The sequence below is a fragment of the Pyxicephalus adspersus genome, chromosome 12, assembly GCF_032062135.1.
Source record: "Pyxicephalus adspersus chromosome 12, UCB_Pads_2.0, whole genome shotgun sequence".
Taxonomy (NCBI): domain Eukaryota; kingdom Metazoa; phylum Chordata; class Amphibia; order Anura; family Pyxicephalidae; genus Pyxicephalus; species Pyxicephalus adspersus.
This window is the reverse complement of record NC_092869.1, coordinates 29,960,957-29,975,671: the sequence shown is the minus strand read 5'-3', so window position 1 is coordinate 29,975,671 and position 14,715 is coordinate 29,960,957. Positions and strand designations below refer to the sequence as shown.

Here is a 14,715-nt window from a genome sequence, read left to right as displayed (position 1 = left end):
TGTTTGTGCATAACAATGGCTGATCACTAGGCCCGAGTGCTTCCACAGTAGGAATGGGAAATAGGGTGTCTATACAGGAGTTCTGGGGGTTTATTGTAGATTTAAGGTTACAGTAAGTGTTTTCCCCAGCTTCTTTTAGCTAGGTCCACCACCCAGCAATTTTCAGTGACCACCCGGCTGTATTTGTGTGGTTACTGATGAGTTGGGTCACAATACAGAGGCCATCACTTGCCTATATTATCTTCCCACCCGGAAAAAAATGCTTTGGTTTAATATGCATAAAGTTAAGGTTGGAACTTTATGGTGTATATAACCAAGCTGCAATTTAACACAAAATCTTTTCTCATTACTAATTGTGTTCTCATTACTATTCACACTGAGCCTAATGTGTGCATTGAATATGAGCCACACAGATTGTCTTCACCTGGCTAGGTGTTATTGAAGGATTTTCTCCTGGCTTTTGCTCTGATGATAACTCAGATCCATGTTGGATTTCTTCTACTTTGTTTTGGTGACAGTGGTCCCAGTACAAATAAAGGGAGAAGAATCTCCCATAAAATGTTTTTACTTACATGTAAGATTCAATAAAGCAAAGGGGCAATGAACAATCCTTTCTCTCCTAATCCACCATCTGTGCATAGTTTCTGTGGAAACAAATTGTTAAGAAAAAATTGCAACTATTGAATTTTGGCAATGTATAAATGGAAGCGTATTCAATGAAATTGCCATCAGGTATTGGGAGCTATACATTTTCCACATATCTTTGCAGTTGTTACAAAGAATACCTAAGCTACATACATACGTCCAACGGTTCTCGCCCGATAGTTGGCTCTGGGCCGATATCGGGTGGGAATCTAGCGTGTGTACAGCGTCAGTCGTCCATCGTCTGAACAATCGTCCTGATTGATTCACGGACGTCTAACGATCCTTATGTAAGGGAAGGGGGAGAGCGTGCATCAGGGTGCTGCTCTGTCATTCTCTCCCTCCCCTCTCCATAGAGCAGAATGGTGCTGTATGTACAGTACTCGTTCATGCATCGTGCAGTCCTAGTCATTGGAAAGCATTGTGAAAGATCCTTTACAACCACTATTATTGCATTTGTGTATGCAGCTTTACTAAAGTGTTGGGCTTTCTAGATGCTGCTTCTCTCCATGATTAGAGTGACTCTGCCTTTGAATTTGGAATGTTGCAGAATGAAGAAAACATTGTGAGATTATGTATGTAGGTATGTTTGGCCTAATGCACAAATTATATGTATATATGTGTTCTCCTCGGCCCCTTTTAGCTAGGTGCACCACCCGGCACTTTTTAGTGACCTCCTGGCAGTTTTTGGGTGGTCACTGATTTGTTGGGTCACAACACAGGGGCTGTCAACCACCTACAGCCAGCTTAAATTAATTTTTGGGGATTTTACTGTATATCTAAATACATGTTATTGAACAAAAAACATATACAGTGCTTATTACCAAATGTTCGATATGGCGGCTGCCTTTTCGCTTTTCATTTTCAGCAGGAGCATAACTATCTGTTGATCCTTCCAGCAATGCAATACCTTTGTAAGTTCTTCTGAGCCTCCATGCAGAATTACATACTTAAGGATTTGGACTTGGTTCAGCCCCCCCCCCCATAGGCTGGGTGATTAGCTGCTTGCACCTGTGCCCCTGGTAAAAGGATGAGATGGTCACCCAGTGGCAATGGTTGAGTCCATTGCATAGGTAGGAAGTTTGGGTAGTCTACCGTACAACCACAGGATCAGTTTGTCTAGGAGGCAATAAAAACTTCAGTGCAGGTCTCCCATGAATCTTTGCATTTGTGCTCTGTGTTCTGAACCTGTACATTTTATATATATATATATATATATATATAATATAGGGGTTGACGTTTTAGGTCCCCTGTAAACCTTGCTTTTTTCTTCTTTGCTTTGAATATAAGAAGAATAAAGCCTTTACCCTTTTATGAAGCCGAATACTATGATTTGGCTTCCTTGTAGATCATCAGGAAATGGAATAATTGGTCAGTATATTTTCTGAGGTTTCCTGTTTTTATGTCAAAGTACTTTTGTATATCATTGTTATTAAACTGATGTCATTTTCCTGGCCGAATAAATATTGTGGTTCTTCAGAAGCTTAGTGCTCTAAATGGCAACATGATGCCAGCTCTACAGCATATTGGAAGCAATGATTTGTAGCCGAATGATTTAGTCATGGTGTTGCTGACTTATACTTCCAAATAAAACTGCCCAGGGGTAATTTTAAATCGACTTTAAAGTCTGAAATTTATATCCAGTGCCCATCAAAAAAGTAGAGGATCTACTAAGTAAACTTTATTTATATTTAATAAGTCAGTATGGTGAGGGACCCGCTGAACCATAATTTGTTTTTTTTTTTTTATCAGTAACTGTTTTAAAGAGACTTCAAGAGAGGTAAATACAGTATTCTCCCCAAAAAATGTTTTTAAGTTGGGTGGGAAGAAGCTGTAGGCAGGTGGTGACCCCTGTATTGTGACCCGTCTTTTCAGTAACCGCTAAAAAACAGCTGGGGGTTACTGAAAAGTGCCGAGTGGTGCGTCTGGCTAAAAGGGTCTGGGCAGAACACTGAATATATAGGAGCTTTTGTTGCTGATCTGCTAAACATATGGCTGGTCTGGCTTACTGCTGACCATTTATTCGGCTCTAAATTTTGGGGCACCAATCTAATTGGGCAGATCCGGAGTTTAGGCAAGTTGTGGTGGTTGGTGACTCAAAGTACAGGAAATATGAGACTGGCCATAAAGTGCTTCTGTTTACACTGTTTTTATATATTCAACTCAGTATTTTTTTTTTTTAATTGGTAAAGGTAATTTGTTATAAATCAATTTCATATTTTACCATTTTGTCAACAAGTAGAACTCTGAAAAAAAAAAAAGTCAGATAATTGGCTGCTGTGTTAAACAGAGGCCAAAAAGAATTGCATAATTAGGTAAAGGACTGATATCTCCGTTATTGGTTGTTTTATCTGAAAAACAGCCGCACTACTCTTTTACCTTGAGAAGAGACGTATAAGGGGGAATATGATCACCTTGTATAAATATATAATGGAAAAATAAGACATCCCCCTGAAAATAAGACCTAGGGCATATTTTGGCATTTCAAAAAATATAAGACAGTGCCTTATCATCGGGGAAACAGGGTAACTATGTAAAATGATCTGCTATCAGACCGGCCACATTTACCAGCTCTTCACATAACTTTATACTGGAGGCGTATATTTACCCGCTGCCTTCTCCTGCACTTGATCAACAGAATGGGCATTCCTGATCAAATTTTCTTTATTTCTAATAAATAACGATCAAGAGTGCCCTAGCGTTCAACAGATTTTTTTTTTTTAGTTGAATTTTCTATGTATTATTTAAAAACATTGGTCAAATCCGCTAACCTTCAGTGTTTTCTCTGCATTTTCTCCAAAATAATTATGAAACCTAAATGTTTGCAATGTTTGTTTTTCAGGCCATGGTAGGAGAAGAGTGTGTAGGTGCCATCGTCTGCAAGCTGGATATGCACAAAAAGATGTTTCGCAGAGGTTATATAGCCATGTTAGCAGTGGATTCAAAATACAGAAGAAAGGGCATTGGTAGGTAATATTACTTATAGCAATGGCACTTTTTGAATCCCTTGGGCTGGGGAGACATTTCCAGACAGAAATTGAAAGGTGGAGATGAACTGTATCTTACTCAAAATCAGTTGATACAACTTTAATAGTGACTGCTGGTGCAATACGTTTTGAATTCATAAACATGGCACCACTGTTTAATGTATCACCGTCACAATGTAGTGCTCAGTGTTCAGTTTTGCCCCAATGCATTTTAACCTCCCAAGCGGTCCGTTTCTGGCCGTATTTCCATGCAAAAAGCGGTCCCATTTTTTGCATGGAAATTCATTTTACATTGTAGGCCTATATTTCTTAGTCATAATTCACCGGCACATGTCTAATGGATAAGAAATGTATTAGGAACTTAAAAAAAAAAAAAATAATGTAATAGAACTGTACAGCAGCATATATATTATAATTTATATATTATATGAATTTATCTTTGTATTGGACTCAATACAGCTATTTTGTATTGAATCCAATTTCCCACCGCTAAGTCCCGGCCCCACCGACGCATGCACTGAGGTCACCGGGAAACTTCTTAGGACATCTCTGCACAGCGCGGCTGGAGGTTGGAGGAGGGAGAAGTGTCCCCAGGACCTGCGGGGACCAGCAGGACGCCGGGGGACAGCGACGGAACAAGGTAAGTGGGTTTTTATCCTGCTTTTTGGTACCCCGAGTCGGACTCGGGAATAACGCTAGGGGGTTAAATGCCTGTTAAATGTCACCTCAACACACAACATAGTAAGTACAATCGACCGGAGCTGTGGAGCACCCTTTCCCTATTCATTGTTTGTAAGTTATTGTCCATAAACTGTTGTTGATTAATCCAAAGCAGGAGTCGGCAACCTTTTCTATATTTATTACCATTTCAACTTTCTGATGAGCCAGTGAATCGTGGCTTGGCTAATTTTCAAATTTTACTTTTAATTATGTAATTAACATGTTACTATTGACATGTTAATATTTTGTTTGAAAAGTAAACTTTATTTACAGTGTAATGTTTATTCTTTCATAGCTTAGTTGTAGTAAGTGACGTGTAGGATAGTAAATGCAAGCGTTTTATATCAGACCTCAGTTTGGCCCCGATGTGTACATTTGAGATCTCCATCTTTCCCATGGACTGCAGACATTAGACTATACTCTGCAATCATACCCTTGAATCAGGAAACCCTTTTGGTATCTTTGCAAATGCAGGGTACGGCTATGACTTTTGTGTTGGTGGGTTTCCTCCGCAACAGAAATGAGGTTCTGGGTCACCTTTCACTGATGTCAGGTTTTGTATCTCCCAGCCAAAGAAGCTGTCTGTTATATTGTAGTTCAGAAGGCATCATGTTCAGGTCTGGGGTTTTATACCCCTGGGGTAGAGGCAGTTTACTAGGTAAGGTGAATGTTTGTTTTGCAGAATGTATATTCACTATGCTTTTGTGGTTTTGCTCAAACACTGTGATACCACATTTACTTTTTAAAGTGAACAAAAAACTTTATAAAATAAACATGCTGTGTTACTTCTATTTAATTCAACTGCACAGACTATGACCCAAAGCTGTAATAATGGTCCCTGCATTTTCACTGTTCTAGAAAAAAGTGTTTACTTGCTCAAGTTAACTATTTACACTGTGTATATATAGCAACAACCTCAATCAGGTTTTTGAAGCCGTGTCCAACTGCATAGATTCACCCTCCTTCAAATGTCCTGTTTTTTTTTTCTTTAAAAGGGAAATCTTTCCAACTGGACATATAGGGGAAAATCTGACTGGTTATACTCAAATCTGACCCTTCCATACTCAATTCAAAACCAAACCATCAATCATTTCAATGAAATACAATGCTTAATGTGACCAGACACAATTCATGCATTTACTTTGTTCCACAAGTGTAAACTGTTACAGACAAGAACTAAACTTTTGCCCATGATGGCAAAATTATGTTCTCTGAAAGTGAAACTAAACCGAAAACAAAAAATTACACTTACTTTAATACTGCAGGTCCCTCGATGGCGCTGGTCCTTCCCGCAATCTGGCCCCACGTCGTTCTGAAATTCCCCTTTGTCCCGCCGCTGTCGAAGCCAGGCAGCACTATCTTCATTCTTCTCTTCTGTCTTTGCACGTCACCCAATCTCGCACTGCGCAGGTGTGAGATCAGGAGACATAGCCTGCTGTAAAAGGCAAAAAAAGTGAGCCAATCTCACTGTGCTTACGTGAGATCTCTTTCCCTTAATAGAAAGAATGCCCTTTCTGCGCATAAAAAAAAAAATGAATAACATTTTTGCTTTACATATAAGGGTTTATATTACATTCATAAGGTTTAGAGAGGTTTAGAAAAATTTTGCCTTACTATAATTAAAGTGTAAAATATTGTCAGGGGAAAAATCATATCTGATCTGATATTTTCATTTATATTATGTATTTGTTTATTACACTCTTGATTTTACATGTTTGTTAACCAAGTCTTTTGTCTTTAAGGTACAAATTTGGTTAAGAAAGCTATTTATGCCATGGTTGAAGGGGATTGCGATGAGGTAAGGTCAATCACTGACTAGTTCAGTTAATTACTGACTATGATATCGTTGCTCAGACATATTTGTAAATTAGGAGTGGTTAGACCAGTGGAGGAGGTATTCTGGTTTGTCTAGAAAGCGGGTGTATTTTACAGTTTTAGGAAATACATCAACTTTATAAACCAGTTTTATAATAATTAGAACCCAATAAATTGTTTCTAAATCATGACTTGTCTGTAGAAGCTCACTGTTAATATCTTTCTCTGCTCACTGCCTCATCAATTATGTCTGGGCACACGTATATAGAAAGATTTGTATGTGATGGGCAATGTGAAGGAACAGAATGAAATGGGCTGTGCTAGAACTGGGCCATATTTGCTGATCTGGTATTATCAGTCAATAGATTGCCATTGACAACTGGCCTTGTTGCTTGAATCAGTGGCATCAGTATGAAGCACATCTAAGATACAGAATTAATTGACAAGTCCCGCTACCCTTCTACAGCCCCTGCATTAAAATGACATTTTTCATCCCTGTAGACTTGTATAGGATTGCAAATCTCATTTGAAGCTGACAAAAGCCCATCAGAACAAGTCCCTTAAATAGTGAGGACCATACCCAGAATCTGTAATGATGAGCTCAGTCTGGTTACCAAGAAATTGTTTCAAGGGGTAATGGAAATGTTTAACCTCCCTGACGGTATTCCCGAGTGTGGCTCGGGGTTAACTTTCAGTACCAAAAGCGGTAACCCTGGGCCACACTCGGGGTGGCATTGCCAGGGAGTTTTTTTAAATCTTAACCTGGTCCCCACGAGCCCATGACGTCCTCCAGTGGTGCCGGGCATCACCAGGATACGGAGATGCCGGCTGGGTAGTGCTAGTGTGCGGCTGGCGAGCGGAACCGTGTGGCTGGAAGGCAGGACCAGGCAGGAAATTTAAAACAAAGATTTTTAAATGAACTGTTTTGACATTTAAAAATACTCCTTATTCGAAGTTTAATAGCCAAATATCCAAGCCCATTCCTCTTTTTGGTTGAATGATGCCAAGCATCGTCCAACCTTTCCCGGGAGCCCGAGGACAAGAGGAAGGGCCCATGACATTGGTGAACCGTCCAGAAGACTGCAGGTAATGGGTAAGTAATGATACATTTCTTTTAGTGGGAATTAGAAGGTGGAATGAAGGAAAGAGCAAAGTAATTGTTTAATAGGTTGAGTACTATAACATTTAGCATCTTATCCCAAGGTGAAATTATAAATGTTTTAGTAGAGAATTTTCAAAATGTTGGCTTTTAATCATTTTTTTTTGCCTAGGATCTTTATTATTTCAAGTGAGTTTCTAATTGCTTGCTTTTTTTTTTAAATAGGTTGTCTTGGAAACAGAAATCACAAATAAGTCTGCTTTGAAACTTTATGAAAACCTTGGTTTTGTGCGGGATAAACGCCTGTTCAGATACTATTTAAACGGAGTTGATGCACTGCGTCTTAAACTGTGGCTGCGTTAAGGCCAATGCATCGAGGAACAAATCCCCAGCCATCACTCATTCAGGACTTTACTTCCATGCAGCTGTCCTGTCAGTATCCCGTTTTGCGTGTCGCACATATTTGTTGCACTAAGGCATGGCGCGTGTCCTGAATTCAAACCGAACCTTTCATTACCATCAAGAAGACTTTGATTTGGTACCAACGAGAAGTGCCAGTTGCTAGCCAAGACATATTCATTAATTTGCAAATCTACTGACTGTGTTATATTAAAGGAAAAAAATGAACATTTTATCAGAGAACCTATGTGAGAACTGTAATCTTTAGGTCTTGTGGGGAAGGGGCGGGGGGATGAATTTACAGCAGCCAATGTAAGTGGTAATATATAATTGTGCTAACGTCACATACAAACCTTGCCATAGATTTCTGAGAAAATCATCGGAAAAGAAGAAAACATTTTTTCACTTTTAGTTTTGGATTTTTCCATTTATTGAATATTGGTACCTCAAATAATTGGAGGGGAACAAATTGCTTAATGTATTTAAAATAAGGGGAGTTCATGGGGTCTGCCAGTGCCTGTAAAAATAAAAACAAAAAAAAGTGTTTTTCCTTCCCCCTTAGGTAATATGCATGCTTACCTTGATGTCCTCTTTCTTTGTGCCTACAAAGAAGAACCATATTTGCTTTTATTTAAAATTCTGGAAGTAAATTATTTCAAATTTTTATATTTTGACAATTTTTTTTTTGACTTCCTTACTTTTTTGCATTAAGAGTTTAAGCTATCTTAATCTGAACATCTAGCTGCTACAAAAGAAAGTAAACCTTAAAAAATCTATGCTGGTTCCATATGCACTTTTCTTTAGGAGCGAGGGATTTTAAAGGAAATATTGTAAATTGGTATGATTTTATTTAAAGCGGAGGTTAGTTAAAGCTCTAAAGAAACTCTTTACTGTATCTTTTCTCTTTTTAAAAAAGATTTTCTTGTCCTTATTTGATTTTTTTTTTTTTTGCTTCCTGTTCTGAAATTATTTAAAGCCTCTACAATACTTGATCTAGGAAAATTTAAAATAAAATTATAATGCAGCTAAACATATTTATCTTTACATGAGAGGGGGAAAAATCTTTACTGATGCAGGGTTTATAGTCCTATTGTGCATGAACAGTTTTTGGGGTAAAAGAAAAAAAATACTTATACTCTTTTGATGGGAATCTGTTAAAAAGTAAATTGCCTGTGTGATTGGGCTCCAGCTAAAGCCACCTGTCCTGGACTTCAAAGGGCAGGAGCTTTATCTCCAGAACAAGTATATGGCACCTAGGTAAAGGAACGGCAGCTTTAGTGGGAGCCTAATCACACCGGTCCTATGCCTTATGACCGATTCCTTTAAGTCAGTTTTGTAGTATTTGTACTTGTCCATATAGATCCTCTGTGGCAAAAAAACTAAAAACATAAAAAAAAAACTTTATGGAGTCAATTCCCTCCAGTCTTTAGATCGATGTAACATTGGCCTTACTGCTGTATTACAGTTTCTATTTTTTTTTTATATATATGAAATGTGAAAATTAATTCCCAATACAAGTTTGTAACATTATTTTGTGTGTGACTTTGACATTTTCCTAAAATTGTTCCCATTCATTTATGTCTCACTAAAATACCTGGCGACTAAGTAACAGCTGCGCTTTATTGGGGCTTATTTGGCTAAAAAAAAAATGAAACAAAAAACTTTACAGCAGTCCACATATAATGTACATGTTAAAAATCAACATTCACTTCTCGAGCATCTGGGGCCATTTTTTTTTTTTTCTACGGTGTGCTGCAGCCCGGGAGCTCCAGGGTGTCTTGCCATTTTAAAAGAGGAATAAAGTACACTTTTTTTTTTGGCTTTTTGTGTGTTTAAAATTTGGTTGACTTGTCTACAACTGAGTTTGTGCTGTATGTTAGTGTCTTGAATAAATCATGGAATACAATCGTTTCACACTTTGCCGACAGAGTACAATCACTGTTGATTTTCACCATTATTTTTTTGATAGTATTGTAATGTTATGGAAATTTACCAAAAACATTGTTTTTTTTTTTTTTTTACTATAAAGTAATTACCATCTTTTTCAATTTTTCTGTACCTGTATTTAAAGCTGAACTTACCATGCTTTGATGCCGTTGTAGATGTATTGCATTCTATAAGATATTTTTACCTTATCCAGCTGGTATAACTAGTTTATTATCTCCATCATTTCCTACCCAGCAAAATACACGTCTAAGCCAGCCGGGCTTTATTATGCTGAACAGTGCTGTCAGTCTGACACTGGGAGATTCCTGTCTGTCATTACTCCAACACTGGTCCAGTGCTGCAGCCTCTTGGGAGATTCTACATGGTACCATCTCCCTGCAGCAGCTCCGTAAGAGATTAATGGTGGCAGTGAGAAATACCAGTATTGCTTACTGCCGCCAGCTATCAAGTTTGCAGGCAAAATTCTAGCCAAGGCAGCACAATCCTGTGCAATTCAGAGGCAGATATGAACATACCCTTAGGCTGCGTACACACATTAGACTTTTTGTGTCGTTGGACTTTCCAACTCTCACAATTCTTTCCAACGACAAATGACTGAAACGTATCTTCTCTATGGAGAGGGGATGGGAGAGAACGAGCAAGCCGCTCTCTCCCATTTACTTGTATTACAGTTGTTAAAGATCCGCTAGGATGGATCACTGAAGCCCCGAAGCGATAATCTGACAGATATGCATTGCCTTAGACTCTAATATTTGACTCTTCCTAAAAAGTTTTTTGTGCACTGGTCCTCATGTTTTAGTCTATGTTGCCCGTAGCATCCAAAGCTCTAGAAAATGACCGCTGGAATTTAAAGGCAAACGGTGACACCTCTCCTTACCTCTTATTTTTTATACACAAGGCAGAATGCATCCATTTTATACTGTATGGAGTCCTTTCCAGCTCTGATTTTGTCTCTTTAGTGCTACAGTAACCTACAAAGCACCGTGCATCAGGGTTTTGCTTGCTTTCTTTAGCACTGAAGGGCTGGAGAACAATTTCAAGTGGGGTTGTTTTAATGTGTGAGCTTAATAAAAATGATTATGTCCTTTTTGTCTTTGTACATCGCTGCCTGCCTTAAAAATAATGGCATTATCTGTATATTTTAGAGAAAATCTAATTTGTGTTCCCAGTTTGAAGAAAATCTGAAAAAAAATTATATTTCTAAAACGAAGAAAAGGAAGGGAAGAAGGGTCCCACTTATATGCAGAGGTTGGAATGCAAACTCTTTAAATGCTGGCTATTGCCCTTGAACAGTTTTTCAAAATGCACCATTTGTGTTGGGCTTCAAAGGTGTCCCAAGCCTAATTTACAAAGTTCCCATGGACAGCCTTGCTTTAATGTTGTGTCTTAGTAACATACCACTGGGTTAGCACCCTCCCGTCTTGCAGACAGTAATACAAAATGTGACAAAGATTTCCAGTGTAAGCTGGAGTTCATTTGAAAGGTTACCTTGACCACTTTTCTGAAATGGCTAGTTGCTTGGCTTTCATAATAATCTTTGTTTTTACCACAGGACAGAAAGCCAATCCTGATATTTGTTTTGCTTGAGTCAGCTAGACTTATTGAAGACACAGTGGCCACACAAGAGCCTAGCGGCTAGCTTTTTACATAGGAAATGTGAAATTAGCAAATACAGGATTCTATTAAATCGCAAGTAAGGTGGAGTGAATTTGTCCCACGAATGGCTATGACAGCCATCATGGTTGATTGGCTGACCTGTACTCTACTTGTCAATGACACTTCTAGAAAATGGATCTGTGCCAAATCTATTCAGCAATATTCATTTTCGGCTAAAAGACTCATTTTTGGGTCAAGTTTTTATTATAGACCCAAAGCCAAACCTCAAGCTTTGTGTTGACCAACTTGCAAGCTCCATACTAGCTCCAGGGCATTGGAACAGCAGAAACTGGCAGCTAGTTACATCTGTTTAAATCTAGCAGGAGCAAATGATAATGGTGGTACAATTCAATGAAAACAACTTCATTATATTGTTAAATTTGGAACTTGTTTATAGTTCAATATTTTCCCCAGATTTTTTTTAAGCTGGGTGGGAAGAAGCTATAGGAGGGTGGTGGCCTTTGTATTGTCACCCAACTTTTCAGTAACCACCCACAAACAGCCTGGTAGCCACTGAAAAGTGCTAGGTGGTGCACCCAGCTTAAAAGAAGCTGGAGAGAACACTGTTCGGGAGTTGTTAAGAAAAAAAAAGTGCACAACAACTGGTCAATGACGCTGACGAACGAGAAATCTCGCTGGAAATGAACGACCGTCCTGGCGGATGTGATTGGGCAACGATCGTTTGTAATATATATGTGTGAATGGTCGTTCAGTGATCGTGGATTGTTCTGTGATACACTTTCTCCTGTATATGTCACTTCCTGCATCATTCAAACGATCATATCTAGTGTGCACAATACTGGTGGATTATATTTGAACCATCGTATCGTTACAGCATGTACAGGATTGTGCACAATGCGATCGTTCAGAATAATCGTGTATAATCGCTGTTCGTTCGTTTTCAAACAATAATTTTTGCACGTGTGTACCTAGCCTTAGCCATAGCATTTGTCAAATCTGTCCCTCTGTAACAAGTGCACCCCCCCCCCAAAGCCAATAAAAGGGTATTGGCAAGACCTGTGTATTTAAGGTGCTTCTATGTTAAACAGGGCTGCTTCTGGAAGGAAGGAAGCAGCCCAGGTACTTGGCTTGTGGGTTATTCCAGGATGTGGTTTTTTGGTGTTATCTCCCTGCAGAAACATTGTTTGGTCCTGGATGTGCAGTATACAGCTGAACCAAGAGCCCTGGGAGTCTGTACTGGTAAATCATGGTGACTTGAAGTCTTCTATCCATCTTTGCATGATTTTTACGTGGAGATGGAAGGCCAGGCTACCTAGGGTATTCCAAAGCCTTCTATTGCAGGTACAATTGCAGGTACCTAGTTGCAGGTACAATTAGTCCACTACTTCTGGACAGCCTACTACAATTACCTATATGTTACACAAAATGACAGCAGAACTATACAAGATCAACTGAAGGAGATCCAGGAGGAGAAAGCAATCCAATGTAATTTCTCAGTCTCTGGTAACGCCTTTGGGTACAGTTCTTTTAATGTGATCTCAGGACCTTATTATTGAATATTGGCTATAATGGAGCCAGAGTCATCAGACTTTTGTAAGACTTGCTTCTGTTCATATGCAACTTAATTGGAGCACAGAAGCAAGGTAATGTAGGTCATATGTGCCTATTTTTGAACTCAGGACTGAAATCAAAATGCAAGCAGCAACCGGTTACGCCACACCAAGACAATAAAATGCCCTCTTTGGTTTGGTAGATGTTTTGGCCCTGTTGAGATCCACTAAGACCTTCTTGGGGCTTTTGCTGTATTACACTTGACAAGCCAATGTTTTAAATTGAAAGTTCCCCCACTCCACCTTTATATTCATATTGGAAGCCTCTGAAGTAGAAACAGCCCTAACAATTTCCTTAAATTATGTATAGTTTGTCCCCAGCTAGGGTAACACCTCTGCCAGATTATATATTATTTGTTACATTGACCCCACTATCAAATGTTTCCACTGCCTATTCTAAACACTTACCTAAACACAATACTTGACTGAGAACTGTAAAGCCTTGGGCTATGGGTTAACCGTAAATTAGAATGCTTTAAGTCCCCTCTGTAATTACTTTTCTGTAATTATTGTTGTAATCATATAGAGTACATGTTCAGACTACCTACCTGGGTATCTTCACTACCCTTAGATTTGAAAACTGATTATTTTGCTAGCAGTTTCCACATCCCCTTCCTTTCCTCCTCACTTCCTCTATCCCATCCCGTGATGGTCCTTATGTTATGGACCACGTTGAAACCCTTTACCTGTATTGATATTGAAATTATTATTACTTATTTTGTACAACTTTTGCAAACTTTAATTCTAAACAAGCATCTGCTCATGTTCACAAACCCAAAATCTCATCATGATGGGCCCATTGCATGCCTGAGTTATGTGATGTTAAATTACACGGCTAACAATTTCATTTTAAAATGAAAATCATAATGTAAAATCTGATTGCTCCCTTATTCCAGGGAGCAAGTCAATAGAAGATACTCCAATGTCATGCAGAGTTCTTTGGACTAAAAAAATAATAAATTGCAATGACTTGTGCAAACCATACCAATGCCGAGGCATTTTGCTCCATGTGTTGATCATTTCCTACCACTAGGAGGTGACACACTCCACAGTTTTACCCTTTCCCTATAATGCAATCTCTGCAGCATTGTACTCTTGTTACAAAATAAACTCTTAGAAACCTGTAATCATACCAGGGAAGCACAATTCAGAGCTGCTTGCAACTATCAGCACAGAGTTTAATTATATCAACATTCTGCGCCATAACAAAAACTTATGTTTGTTTGATGATGGAAAAAGAACATTTATCATTTCCATACACACAAAGATACAAACCCAGGCTGTTGCACCGATATCTATTTCCTAAATGTACTACTGAATAGAATGGCATTCTTTTCATATAGAAGAAATCCACCGTAATTTGTGAATTCTGCCAGTAGAAGCTTTTAAAAACATAACATTTATTTATTTATTTTCTTCTGTTGAAAAAAGACAAAAAAAGAGGAATATCTGATCGGTATGCCTGAGGGCAATACTGTTGACGTAATTAAATATTTATTTTTCTATTAATATTCTTTTCATTTTACAAGTAAACAAGTTTGTTAGGGATTGTGTATCTAGCAGTGGCATTGAATGAATACAAATATCATTAATGGGCCTTATTTATTAAAGTTCTCCAACACTAGAGTAAATTAGACTATAGGAAAACCTGAGTGATCCGGCAAACCTAGAATGAATTTCCTACAAATCATTAGCCATTAGTTGACAAATGTTTTCAATCCTGGACCAGATCCATTTTTGAGGTTTGCTGGATCACCCAGGTCTATCTTTTCCAGTCTAAGGGAGCTTTAATAAATCAAGTCCAATGATTGTTACAAATATAGAATTATATATTTTAATTGGAATTATTATTATAATCAGAATACCTTGGCCACAGGCC

General features: G+C 38.4%; 1 protein-coding gene across 1 annotated transcript in view; it reads left to right on the top strand.

Moving 5' to 3' along the window:
* Positions 1–10,698, top strand: part of NAA30 (N-alpha-acetyltransferase 30, NatC catalytic subunit) — a 13,656-nt gene extending 2,958 nt beyond the window's left edge. Inside the window, exons 2-4 of the mRNA XM_072427611.1 lie at positions 3,485–3,608; positions 6,092–6,147; positions 7,489–10,698. Coding sequence (XP_072283712.1) covers positions 3,485–3,608; positions 6,092–6,147; positions 7,489–7,626 — 318 coding nt within the window. The 3' untranslated portion in view covers positions 7,627–10,698. The remainder of the gene's footprint in view (positions 1–3,484; positions 3,609–6,091; positions 6,148–7,488) is intronic.
* The last annotated feature ends 4,017 nt before the right edge of the window (positions 10,699–14,715 follow it).